The sequence below is a fragment of the Buteo buteo genome, chromosome 1 (genome assembly GCF_964188355.1).
Source record: "Buteo buteo chromosome 1, bButBut1.hap1.1, whole genome shotgun sequence".
Classification (NCBI taxonomy): domain Eukaryota; kingdom Metazoa; phylum Chordata; class Aves; order Accipitriformes; family Accipitridae; genus Buteo; species Buteo buteo.
In genome coordinates this window covers 71,834,328-71,848,011 of record NC_134171.1, presented here as the reverse complement: position 1 = coordinate 71,848,011, position 13,684 = coordinate 71,834,328, and the positions used below count along the sequence as shown (strand labels likewise).

Sequence of the window (13,684 nt, the reverse complement as noted above, 5' to 3'; positions counted from 1 at the left end):
CCCGGGTACCAGCTGGGCTGCCTGTGCCGACTTCCCAGTTAGCGCCGGGGTCAGCCCTGAAGTGGGAGCGCTGCGTCCCCGCTGGCGAGCCTGTGCTGGGCACAACCCGAGGGGCTAACGTGTCGGGCGAGGGCCTCAGCGCCACGATCCAGGGCGGCATGCCCGTCACTTCGGCCTGCGCCTCCGACACCGGCCCGGCAGCCGAAGCCTCCGTGCTCTTGGGGCGGGAGGTGCTTCACCCCAGCTAGGCCGCAAGCCAGCCCAAGATGTCTCTCCCGCCGCCCTTTGCCCGGAGCCGATATCGCCTGAGAAGGGAAAGGCGCTCGCAGAGGGAAGGCAGCCGCACCGGCCAGCGGCTGAGCCTGCCCGAGGCTCCCGCCGACCCTCAGCGGGGCGGGCGGGCAGTGCAGCCGCGCCGCTCCAGCCTCGGCAAAGGGCGAGCGCTCCTCCGCTCCAGCCGGGGCCTCAGGCTAACGGCCACCGGGACGGGGAAGAACCCTCCCAACAGCCAACTTCCGCCCCGCGATCACTTCCAGGTCGGCGAAAGCGGCGGGCGGCTTCCGGCGGGAGGATGCGGGGGGTGACCGGCCGCCGCTAAATCGCCGCCGCCACCACCGGCGCGGTGGGCGCGGGGCGGCGGCGCTCGGCGCTGCCGGGGCAGGTGTCCGGTCCGCTCCCCTCACCGCGGGGCGGGGCTGGGGCGGGGGGCGTGGCGCCGGCTGCCCGCCCGCCCGCCCTCGCGGTGAGGGGGGCGCTGACCGTTAACGGCTCGTGAGGGCGGCGCGGGGCTGAGGGGAAGCCGGTCTGGGGGGGTGGTGGTGGTGGTGCCGGGCGGGGGGCTGCCTGCCCCGCGATCCCCGGGGGAGGAGGAGGGTGAGGAGGGTGTTTTCGGGTGTCGTCGGGGGCTGCCGCCGCCGTGAGCCTCCCGCTAAGGGGTGCGGGTGGTGGTGGTGATGGGGGTGTCTCGCTTTCCTCACGCAGAAGATGTTGGTGTACTTCTGGGGGTTCCTGTACAGCAACTACTTTCGGTTTTGGCTGAAGTGGGTCTTGAGGCTGCTGACTCGGAAATGCGAACTGCAGCGCGTCTTCGAGGGCTCGAAGGCAGGTGCGCAGCGGACGCTGAGCATAGGTAAGGAAGGGTGCTGAGCAAGGGGGACCGGGTCGGAGCTTTAGAAACCTCGTCAGAAGCGGTGGTTGGAAACCAGTACCCGTCCCGAGTGCTGTGTCCCTCCCCTGCACCGCGTTTTCACCCTTCCCTCCTTCCCGGCTCTTCCATGAGAATTTTAAATCGGAATGCCAGAGCTAGTTGCCTTGCCTGCTTGCGACAGTAATTCCAGTTGGCTTCAAAAGAGTGAATCGGAAGTCTTATATTTTTCCCCAGGGTCTTCCCGTCACTTTGTGTGTGTTTTTTACCATCCTGTTGTTAAAAAAGCCACGCGGAACAGACAGGAACGCACTTTTTCGGGGGGCGAAGGGAGGAAAAATGATTAAATGCACAGTTCTACTTGATGCAGAATTTTGATCCAAAATAGTCATTTAAGAAACTACTTCTAGTTTTTGCCGTTTTAACAATAGCTTGAGGAGGTGACTTTGCGTCCTTATCCCTCAGTAATAAACACAAAAACGGTTCTAAGAATGGAAAAAATATCAAAAGACGTACAAAAACAAAGATATATTTGAAAAGGTGTCAATACAAAAGTACATGTGGTTGATCAGCGTTTTAAAAAATCCAAGTCTATTCTCGGCATTGTGCTCGAGGATTATAAATCTGTGTAAATGAAGACTTTCAGTTACCTGATACACGTTGATTTTAAGATTGAGTAATTTTTGATTAATTACATGTATAAAAAGGGATGCAAAATTTTATAATGCTTACACACCACAAGAACACCCATTGTCAATTATTTAAAACAATTTGGTTCAATTTAACTGTGACGTTTACTTTTTTTGTATTGCAGAACATTCGCTGGAATCATCAAAGAATAAGGTAAAAGATGCTAGAGATTAAACTGTAATAAAACCTCCTTTCAGAGACAGATCCCAGGAAAGAACACGTGCATTTACTTTTTGAGGGTGGAGGAAAGTAGAGGAATAAAAGGCAAAGACGAGAGAACAGCATTTTGGGTTCTGTATGCTAGGGTTAGTCAAGGTTTCTCAAAAATCACCGCATGTCCCTTCAAATGTTTGTTTCCATCTCTGAAAGATTACCTGCTCTTTAGCAGCGAGAGTCAGACAAGTCATTATACAGAGCTTCTGTTCTTGGAAAGGGTCAGTTCTCCCTGTCACAGCAATGTCTCTTGCTGTTTTTGTAGAAACCAGAAGTGTGATATAGATAAATGATACGGATAAATCAATTAAATGCAGTATATACAGTAGTGTCATCAATTGTTGAAAAAAAATTGTAACGCCAGTTTGCGGGTAGACATTTAACTGACAAGCTCATTCCAATTGTTCTGCAGCAGTTAGCTGTAAGCTAACACTTTAAACCCTCAAATTTGTATGTCTTGAGCAAAACTTATCCTCTTTAGACAGCGAGGCGATTGCATTCTCCCTTTTTCTAGCTGATCACTGCAGTGTGATGTTGAGAGAGAATATTAGTAACTGCCACAAGCGTCTTTGTTGCAGAAGAGGACAGTATGGGTGGGTCTTTTAGCATCTCTTAATTAAATGATTATATCAAATATATTAATGTTCAGTTTTAAAAGAGTTAACTTTTTGCTTTACTGAAATGAAGCTGCTTTGGTGTTAGCATGAATTGCCTTAAAGAATGCGTCGTGACCATAAAAAATTTAGAAGATGAAGTTAAATTGTTGTGAAGCGATTTTAGGTGAGCAGCGTATAATTATCATTACTAGTATTTGCCCTTTACTCTAGAAGACTGCAGAATAGCAGTATCTTACAGTACGTTCTTTTGTTTCGCCTGAGCATTGAAACTTCAACTTCGTTAGTTCACTGTGTCCTAATTGCAAAGCATTATTTCCTTACTGAAGTTTATCACTTTTGCTCCTCGATAGCTACGTTTCTTTCAATTGGATTAGGAAGAACATGTTTCAATTCGGCATTTGAAAGCAAACGGGAGCCTAGGCTGGGCAACTCTCAAGCTTGTTCTTTATTCTTTAGGGGACTTCCATGTAAATGTTGTTTACAGTCTGACAAAGTTACAAATCATGGTTTTATGTAATTGTGGCAGATCTTTTATATGTGATTTGAGCCCATTTATTGTAAATGTTTGCAATAAATTGACTGTTCTCCTCATATGGTAAAGGATACAAACATGGCAGGTATACAAATATTGAGAAACAAGAATAAAGTAGATGATCGATTTCTGCATTCCTCATGAAGTCTTTTACTGCGTTTCCTAGGTTTTAAGAAATGCTGTACATGTTGAGGAAGCTGAAGTGGAGAAGTGTGTCAGAGATGTAATGAAAGAAAAGAAAATTGAACAGAAGGATACAGGGTACGTTTGGAACCCGAACATAAGTTCTTCGTGGCAGATAATTCTGACTTCTTGGCGTGTTCTTGCAGTTGCTTAAAGTGACACAATATTTAGACCATGCAGCACAAATCTTTAGAATGAAATTAGAAAATAAGGTATGGTTATGTCCTCTTCAGTTCTAGAAAATAAATTGCAAAATTTTAATTGACATGGATTTGGGATAACTCCACCTCTATCTTGCAAGTCCCTTCTGTTACTCCTTGTTTCTAAGTAGTATGATTATTTCATAGGTTGATTACGTGAAATAATTGCTTAGCTATATCTGAGAGTATAGTGATGCTTGATTACTGTTTGCATTCATCTGCATAAGTAATTATGAGCAATTGAGAGGAAAAATTGTGAATAGTCAACATTTTTAAAGATTCATGAAATGCTTCTTTGAAACTGTAGATATTTCTGACAGTTTCACTTTAAGACTTACAAAAAGTTTGGTAGGTGGAGGTACAGGGGCCAGGATGATATATGGAGTTCTCTTGTGTCATCACAGATTGTAGCCAAGTTATTTTTTTCTTCCATAATATAAATGAATAGGGCCTGACTGTGCAGCACTGGAATCACCTAGAGGGTTTTTTTTTTGTTTTTGTTTTTTAAGTAGAAATAAGATCCATATAGCAGTATACTTAATGAATATGCTGTAGTTGGAAGGATAAACATAAAGCAGTTCCTAATTCTAGTGTTTACACTGCATTGACATAAGAAGGGTCTTATCTGGTAGTTCAAGCAAGAATTTATGGCTAACTACACCTCTTTAATAGCTTCTGTGTGGTGTTTTGTTATTATTTCAGGTTTAAGACAAATCTGCATATATCCTTACTGCAGATATCAGGTTATAAAAAACTTTATTTGAATGTGGAAAATCTGAGGAAGGTCCCGTATGATTCAGATAACGAAGAACACGAGGAACAGTTAATTGAGGTGAAAATAATCTTTTAAATACAAAAGCTGTTTGTTTTTTTCCTCCAAGTCCAACAGCTTGAATGAACTTAATTTATTGGTAGTATTCTTACCAGCTGGCCTATTTAAAGCTCTTTTCTACTTGTGAACTGGTAAGCCATTATAGAAGTGTTGCATTAAAATACAACATCAAAGCAAAGCAAATGAGTAAACTAGAGTTGCACTGGGATTATTTTGTGTGAAATCACACATAACAACAACATATAAGTAGCAAAATAATTTTGTAACGGGTCACTGAAGGATCATAACTAAAAAGTTATTTAACCTTATGCACATCTCTAACTTTGTAAACCAGTAATTACTAAATGAAAAAAAAGACACTAGTGTTCTCTTATTACTGCATCCCAGTCAATGTCAAAGAGGATAGTTTAATGCTGGAAGATAAAAACTATCAGTAATGTATTTTAGGTAACAATAAATAATAGCGAGCAAATAATAGAATACTGCTTAAGGCTTTTTTAAATAGCTTCTACTGTGCAAATATATTAGCCTGTCACTTTCTTAGCATTTCATAATTATGTCAACTTGCTATGCAAGTCCCAACATTGATGTGTTAAGTAAGCATTCACTTGTTTCAGTTTATAGCTGTCCTATCATAAAATTATGCCTAAATTAATTTCTGAAGTGAAAGAAGTCTTTGTTTCTTTGGTATTGATACAGTGGCTTTGCCCATGAAGGGAAATTACTACATTTAATGTTAAATGTAATAATTTTTGTAATTGCTGAAATAAGCCATTGTAGTATGACTCCAGATTGACACTAATAGAAAAAGAACAGCATGCAGATTGTATCCTATTCCTTGGTGAATGGTTTCTAATGTGCAGCAGCAAGTGTTCTGAATTATGTGACTTGGAATACTTTAGCAGCTGTGCATAACATGGAAGCATATTTGTGCAGCTTTGGAATTTGCTGATGCCTCATGAGAATCTGAAGGCCAGAATCACCAAGCAGTGGTGTGACATTGGCTTCCAAGGTGATGATCCCAAAACAGACTTCAGAGGAATGGGCCTGCTGGGGTTAGTGAATCTGGTGTAAGTGAAAAGAAGTATTTAATTTCTTTTGTAATTAATTTTCAATATCTATGAATTTTCTCTAGTTAGTGCTATTTGTAATAAAGACTGAATAGAAGCAAATAGAAATGGTGGCTTCTGTACTGTGGAAAACAGTATTTTCTAAATAAGTCAACATGTCTAGTGGCTGCACATCTGTAAATGTGTGGTTGGGTAGAGGCCAACAAGTGAGGGGAGGAACAGAGAGTTGCCCAAGACACTGTATTTTTTTTGTTGTTGACATATGATAGATTTGATAGGTTATAACTTAGAAAGTAACTTGTCAAAAGCTTTTGAAATTCCTGAATTCATTACTGTCATGAAAAATAAACAGGTTTGCATAACCGTGCTAAGGTATTTTGTGGACTTGGGTGAACTTAATATTTGATGTTCAGATCACAATGATTTTTATCTTTTTTTTTTACTGTACTAGTTCATGCTGAATAGAATTTAATTTGCTACCTTTTCCTTGGTTTTCATTTTGTGCCATTTTTCAGTACAGAGTAGTATTCAGCTTTAGTTTAAAGCTATACATTTTGATGTTGAACACATTAATTTTTTATTTTTTTTAATAAGAACTTAAAAAAAAGTAATGGAAGATCCTGTTTTAAACTGACAGGTATTTTAGTAAGCATTACACCAATGAAGCTCGTCAGATCCTTTCTCGTTCAAATCACCCAAAGCTGGGGTAAGTCTCTATATGAGTTTTTCTGACTTGTTCTGTGTAACAGCTCATGTGAAGACTGCAAGTATGTGTCCTGAAGGTAAACAGGAAAATATTTGTGGTTTTTTTTCCATTAAAGGAAATAAAAAGGGCCAAAGTAGAAAGATGTGAGAAACAGAACACAGAAATCAATTTCAGGCTGGGAACTATGTGCAGCTCCCCCCCGCCCCCATCTCAGAATAGACTTGTTTAGACAAATATGTTGCAAAATACCAGCTTTGGTTAACACAGTGAACACCTTTAACATCATAGTTAGCTCTATTTGTAATAGGCTTAGATTAGATTTAGAAATGAATACTTATGTTTTGCCTTCTTACTGATCTTGAGTTGGGATGGTATAGATTATCTCTTAAGGTCCCTTTTTTGCTAGGTTTCTGTTCTGTAATAAGTATATAAAAATAGATGTTTTGTTGTTGTTCAACTTCATTTTGTAAAACTTTGCATATTAAAACATTTAGCTCATTTTACAGGGAAATACACTCTAAAACCAGTCAGATACAGAAGAAAGCTGGTAAACCTGTGTATATCATCTGATCCATCTAGTCCCCAGTTAACTCGGTCACCTACCAAGAATGGGAGGCTTTCATGACTTCAATTGTAAATAATATTACCTTGTGCAACTAGGTCACGAATAGAATATCCGAGACACTGACACAAATTAATCCTTTTATTTTTCCCTTCCCCCAGAAACACTTGTTTTAACAGTCCTTTAAGAATTTCTGTTGTAGTACTTTCTATACCATGCAACAGAAAACCAGATATTTTTTTTAGCTTGGAAGACCAGGTTGAGATGGCCATTCCATTTATACTGTAACAATGTTTTTGATGTCTGATTTTTAATATTCCAGCAGATTTAATGATTTCAAAGGAGCAAATTGAGATTGATGTTTATAAGCCTTACCGTCTCATTATTGCCTAATGGAGGCATTTGCCATACTATTGTATAGGAAACTAGTGTATTTAAATAATGTACATGGTTGTATGCACCAGGGAATGGAAAAAGCAGTCTGTCGGCTGGAGTCAGCTTGTCAACAAGTATCATAGGAAAAATTGACTCTTACAGTTATCCTAATGCAGACTGTTTCAGGGAAGCTTTTAAGTCCTTCGATCCATAAGGTAAAATGTGACCTATGATTGGTGTTTGCAGATATTCTTATGCAATAGTTGGAATCAATCTGACAGAAATGGCATACAGCTTGCTTAAGAATGGTGCTTTGAAGTCTCATCTGTACAACATGGTCTTTGGGTTGCCACAGATGGAGCACTTCCATCAGTTTTACTGTAAGTATCTGTAGCTTCTTTAGTACAGACTACTACCGGGGGGAGGCCTACGAGGTAAAGTTTTTTTTGGAGTGCGTTTCCACTCTTTTCTCATTTGCCAGAGCAAGCTGTTTATCTTCTGGATCAGGTATTGGAAATGCACCTGATGCTTAAACACTGTGCTACAGAAATGTATGTTTAAGGGATAAATTTGGGTGGCTTTCTATATATTAGAGACTGGAGTCTGAGAACTCGGTATTTGCAGATTTATTTTTTTTATTTATTATTACAGTGTCTAAAAGCTTGCTGTTGACCAGGATGGGACAGTCCCTACTTTAAGAGATTGAATATTGTCTAGAGGATCATTCTAGGTCTAGCTAGATCAAGGCAGAAAATTGTGGAGGTTATTTTTGCAGATCTGTATTTTATTTTCTTCACAGGTTATCTGGTTTATGAATTTGACAAGTTCTGGTTTGAAGAAGAACCAGAAAGCATTATGCACTTCAACCAGTACAGAGAGAAATTCCATGAAAAAATTAAGGGACTTCTACTGGATTGTGATGCGATACTAACCTTACAAAACACAAAGAAACCTTAACTCCTCTGCTGTCTATGAGGTTCTCCATCAAAAGTGGAATTATGCATTTGGACAGAAGTTTTGCTTGTTTCACCAAAAACTGTTTAACAGTAGAACTTTTTTTTTTTTTACATTTAAAAAAAATAATCAAAATTCAGTTAAGAAAGCTTGGACAATCAACCTCTGTTTACAGGTCTTTATATGCTATTCTCCAAAGGACAGCCTTTTTAAAAAAAAAAACAAAAACAAAAGAAAAACAAACAAAACCCAACAAACCAACACAAAAAACAACCCACAACTCTCAAGAGCCTCTGGATCACTTGCTTTCACAATTTCTTTTATAATTCTTGGTGCAGGAACATGAAGCAGGTATTTATAACGCATCATGTTTTCCATGAATAGGTTTGACTGTTAATTGTCTTTTAAAAGCTTCTTTTAGTTGAAGTTACTCTGGTTTTAGACTTCCTGCGTTCTTGTTCTGTACACATAGTTGATCATTCACTCGTCAGTGTTAAATTTCTCTAATGAAGAGGTCCACGAAGGGAACATATTAGTCACTTATGATTTTGGAGAAGAGGCTTAATCCATCAACATACTAGCGTACTTACCAGAAATTACTTCTGGCTAAGGAAGTTTTTTTTTTAATCTATGGATTTATACCAGCAAATTCCGATGCTTGGAAAAAGCTTAGTTTGCAAACAAACAAAAGGAACCACAATTCATCAGTGTGAGGATCAGATCCTCAGACTAAAGCTACTCATTCTAAAAATACTCCTACTGTAAAAGATTTCAGTTCTTTCTAATCTGACTTCAGCTGCTCAGGCTGCTTGCCTTTGTATCCATTGTCAGCCCTTTCTTAGCAGCTAATGGGGTCTTCTCAGTGGGAAGTACAAAAGAGTTAGTTTGGCCCTTTTATGAAGTTCAGCCATTAAAAACCTTTATTGCAGCTGCAGTCCCTATTTTGTGAAAATAAATTCACACCTGAGTACAAGTCTCTAACAAAGATGTATTTTCCATGGAAGGGATGCAACTGCAACGTGTTCCTTAATCTTGGCAACCTCAGACAATCTAGTCGATAGGACTAAATATCTATATTGTGACTAATTATTGCTTAAAGCAACTTTAAACAGATTTGGTATGACCATCACTTCATTTTCTAAAACCTACTATTAAATAAGTGCCTTCTGCTTTATTCAATCACTGTTTTATTTTGATTCTGTAACCAGATCGTAGCCTTAGAAGCTTGAGTTATTTGGGAAAGACTCTTTAAGTATATACCTAAATAGCACACAGTGGCACAAAATTTGTATGCTAATAGAAGCTTTCATGCCTTTTTTTTTTTTTTTTTTAAATCATCTCAGGTAAATTAGTTAACTTCTAGTCAATGACTAATCATGAAGAGATTCCTGAAGAATACAAACATTGAACATGAAAAGAAAAAAGACAAACCCCTTTTTGTAATGAGTGATGTTACACTACATAAGTATTAAATGTATTATTATAATATGTAATACTACATCTTCTTGGAGATAATCAAAACCCAACTGGACATGGTCCTAAGCAGCCTGCTGCAGGTGACCCTGCTTTGGGCAGGGGGTTGGACTAGGTGATCTCCAGAGGCACCTTCCCACCTCAGTAATTCTGTGAGTCTGTATTGTGTAACTAGTGACTTCTTGCGCTGCATCCACCCAATTGCTCTTGATCCCTTAAATGTTGGTGATCTCCTATTTGTGGGAAAGCTCCTGACCAGGGTAGACAGTATATATGTAGGAGGTAATGCAGTTCTGTTTCCTTTTTATGATACCTTAGGTATAGATGAGAGTTAAACAATTCTGAAGTTTAACACGTGCAGGGTGGAGAAGGGTTCATCTCATCTGTGTTGGGTTGATGTTATTCTACTAAAAAAAAAAAGTGACTTGAATATGCTTGTAGGGAGAGTATTTATGGTTATGCCATGGCTTGTAAGCTGAACAGCTAAAACTGACTAGATTAGATATAAAACTGACCACAGGAAGCCTAGTTCTTCTGCTACTCCCAGGTATTTCAGTCCTGTAATTCTCGCCACTGAAAAAGCTGAGATCCTGTGGAGAGTGTTCTGGGATTCAGGTCCTGCTGTAGAGCTCTGAAAGTGGACTCTTTCCCAGTGGCGGAGAGGTTAGTTGTCTGTTACTCTCTAGCCCCAGCTTCTGTCATGTTTGTCTTCCTTCATTCATTTTGCTATTGCTTGTAGATCTCCTTTGCAAGCAACATGAGACTGATGTTGAATTTCAGAAGTGACCCCAATATGTTTAGCAGCAGCATCAGGAAAGGCAATCCCATTCTTTATTTTCATCTACTGCTTGCAAGCAAGTAACAAAATTGCTTGAGCCATCTCTCTGAAACACTCCCCTGTGCTAGAGATTGCAACCTTTTTTTCTTTTTGACAACAGGTGCAAAAATAATCTATGCCCTCCTCTTTCCAGCCTTGAAACTTTCCCTTGGCTCATTGTTCACTAGCAGACTGACATTTAACTACTGCTGAAGCTTTTAAAGCCCAACCATCAAGTTTCAGATTTCCTATCACACACCGAAGACATTTTATTGTAGAATGTAGACTGAGCCCAATGTGAGATGCATCTTCATTAGCTTTTTGGTTTTTTTTCTCTTTTTTAAAAATCAAACTGTGAGCCGGGAGTAAACTGTGGCAGTATGCAAAGAAAAAAAAGTAACCCCAACCTTCATCAGATGAGTGAGATACACAGGAATGCATTAGTTTGCCTGTAGTAATTAAAGTGAATGTTTATGTTAGGCTTCAATACACCTTCCCAGTAAATGGTTAGAATTTGCATGTAGTTTTGTACGATCAAGTAGGCCAGTCCTGTCTAGAAGTCACTCACTATAGGTAGACTAGTACTGGGTGTCCCTCTTTTGCACCAGTGGTAGGCTAATTGTATTATGGTGGTAGCTAGAAAATATATGGAAAACAGTAAAATTGTTTTTAGGGAAGGGAAGAACAATGTTTTACTAGTCAGCGGTATTTTAATACTAACTCTGTTGTAGGGTGACAATCCTAAGGTTATGGAAGATTCAAAATGGAGGTAGGCCACCTTTCTGCAAGTTGATATAATCAGTTTGTTTAACATCAGAATTTGTTGCTCATGGTTTTTTCTAAGAGTCCTAAAACCTTAGTAAATTCTCTTGTTATTTATTAACTGTCATGTTTTAAAATATGTATTACCTTATTAGAATTTGCAAGTACTGTTAGTTTTCTAACTTGCTGCCTCTTTAAAGCATTCACTATGTGAAAGCTTATATGCAATAGTAATTTTAGAAAAAAAAAAATCTAAAACTGAAGACAAAAAGGTGGTTTTCTAAATTTTTTGTTGTTGTTGTTCCTGTAGCAACTGTTTAACAAGCTACCTCCACTTTTGTTGTTTAGTGTATGCTTGAAAGACGGTGCCACTCCCTGAACAAATTAATCTGAAGATAAGTAGAAGTTTACCACAGGCAGAAGTAAAATCTAGTCCTTCAATAAGTAAACACAGTGCTCCGTAAGTAACCAACTTGATTGGAAAGTGAGTTGAAGACAGTGCTACTTAGGAAGAAGGAAACTGAGAATGTTTTTAAACGCATTGTGCTGCTGTCATCTGATACAGCAGTGTAAAGAATAGGGTGTTTTGTCCTAAAGGACAATAGGAAAAGGGGCCAATTTAAGCACCTCGGATAAATAGGTTTGGATTTCCACTCTTTGAAAAACAAAACAAAATGCAAACAAAAAAATTAAACACACACACAAAGCCCCAAGCATTCATTTTCCAGATTTTCCATCCTAGTTTAAGTAACAAACATTTTACAAAAAAATAACTGTTTGCCTTGTTTTAAGAGTTACTGTGATGAAAAAGTTTGTATTTAGTTAGATGGGAGTTCAGCAGTCAGTATTCTTGAAAATACTGCTAGTGAATGTGTGGTAAAGATGTAACCTGTTGTTTCTTTCTGTCATACTTGTTTTGTGTTGCTGTAGTACAATGGTGATCAATCTTTGGACTGATGTTTCTTGTGCCAGTCTGTATATTGTCTTTCTCTAGGGAAGAAGAAAGGAAAAAAAAAAAAAAAAAAAAAAAAAGACAGCCCAAGACAGCGTGTGGGCAGTTTCTTCTTATCACACTGTGCTTAGATAGCCGCATACTAATAGAAATTTGTGTTTTCCACAATTTAAAAGCAATAACGTAAACTGTGATGTCTGTGTAATAGAAGGAGATGTTTACAATGGTAACAAATAAAGAACGAGTTACTCCAAAATATTGTCAACTTTAGTGTGTTATGGCCCGCTAGAAAACATAACTATTTCCAGTTAGCCTCATGCTCTCATGCATGTGCACTGTGCTGTGAGAGGAAGCTTTATCCTATCTTCTTTTTTTGTGTGTGTAGTTACGTTTGGTTTGGGTGTGGGTTTTTTTGGTTTTTTTTTGTTTGTTGTTTTTTTTCTTTTAGAGGTCTCTGGTTCTCATACTGGGCTTGTGTTTGTGCCTAGGAAAGGCGTTATTAGAGAATAATGCTATAGCAGAGACTGTTGAAATGGCAGGCAGCAGAACATAGGTGTGTAGGGAAGCTGAACTGGAAAACACAAGAACAGCTGGAACAAAGCCTAGCTGGCTCACATACGTTTTCTAGTTTTTAAGTCATCATTCAAGATATGTACCTTAGATCACACACCATAAGAAAGGGATAAGATTTAAATCTGATGGTGAGATCCATACAAAGACTGTTTGTTTTTAACTCTCAAGATTAGTGCGATACCACAGAAAACATGCTTACATGCAAGTCCACTTGAAATCTTACATCTATTGTAACAGGAAACTGTGCAATGGGGAAGTCCGAGTTCGACACATATTATGAAGTTGTGTCCGTTACAGCCTTTAACGCCCCCTTACCCCCTGACCTTCGTCAAGCTGTTATTCCTATCTGAAGTCACAGCTAGGGCGTATGGCCCAGACCAGTGGCGTTGGCGTGAGGTGAGGGGAAAGGCTTCCTGCCCAGGGGCTTCTCTAGTCATCGTTTCAATTTGTCCTACACCTGACCTGAAAGGTGGCGGCATCCCTTTTTTCAAATTCTTTTGGTCCATGCTACAGCACATAGACCTCACTTCCTTGATATATAGCACATACCAAAAGGGTGTTGGGTTGGAGGGAGGCAGAGAGTAGTTTTGCTGAGTTTCTTTAGCTAGAGTACTACATTGCTCTCTTTTGTGATGGACCAGGATTTTGATTATGGAATGTAAGAGAATATTACACAGGAAGGCTGCCATACTCTGCAGCAAGTGGTAGAGATTCATTACTGCTTTATTTCAGTTGTTCTTAAAATCCTGACTTTAAAAAAACCTCTGGTTTTAATTTTAAAAAACCCCCAACAAACCAACATAAAAACCAACCAAACCCAAACCAAACCCAACCCAACAAACCACTACAAGGATTTTGTTTGAAGGACCTGGAAGTTAACTCTTGGAGTTAACTAACTCAAGTGTTTTTGTTCAGGAGAGTAAAACTTCAGGAACAAAACTGAGAGTTGGAGAACTCTGGAGAACTTTTCCGGAGAAGGAGAAACTCCGATATGTGGTGTTTTTTTTTTTTTTAAAGCCATGAAAGTAT

At 39.5% G+C, this 13,684-nt stretch overlaps 1 protein-coding gene across 5 annotated transcripts; it reads left to right on the top strand.

Moving 5' to 3' along the window:
- Positions 1–532: 532 nt before the first annotated feature.
- Positions 533–12,338, top strand: ELMOD2 (ELMO domain containing 2). Of its 5 annotated transcripts, none has more exons than XM_075036022.1 (9): positions 533–657; positions 982–1,129; positions 1,959–1,987; positions 3,363–3,457; positions 4,282–4,411; positions 5,348–5,481; positions 6,119–6,187; positions 7,371–7,504; positions 7,924–12,338. In XM_075036022.1, exons 2-9 carry the CDS (start codon positions 985–987, stop codon positions 8,079–8,081), a joined length of 894 nt encoding a protein of 297 aa, XP_074892123.1. In that variant the 5' UTR covers positions 533–657; positions 982–984; the 3' UTR covers positions 8,082–12,338. The 5 variants fall into 5 exon arrangements, with proteins under 5 accessions (XP_074892123.1, XP_074892140.1, XP_074892150.1 ...); XM_075036039.1 differs by having other exon boundaries at positions 536–661; XM_075036049.1 differs by having other exon boundaries at positions 541–668.
- Positions 12,339–13,684: the final 1,346 nt, after the last annotated feature.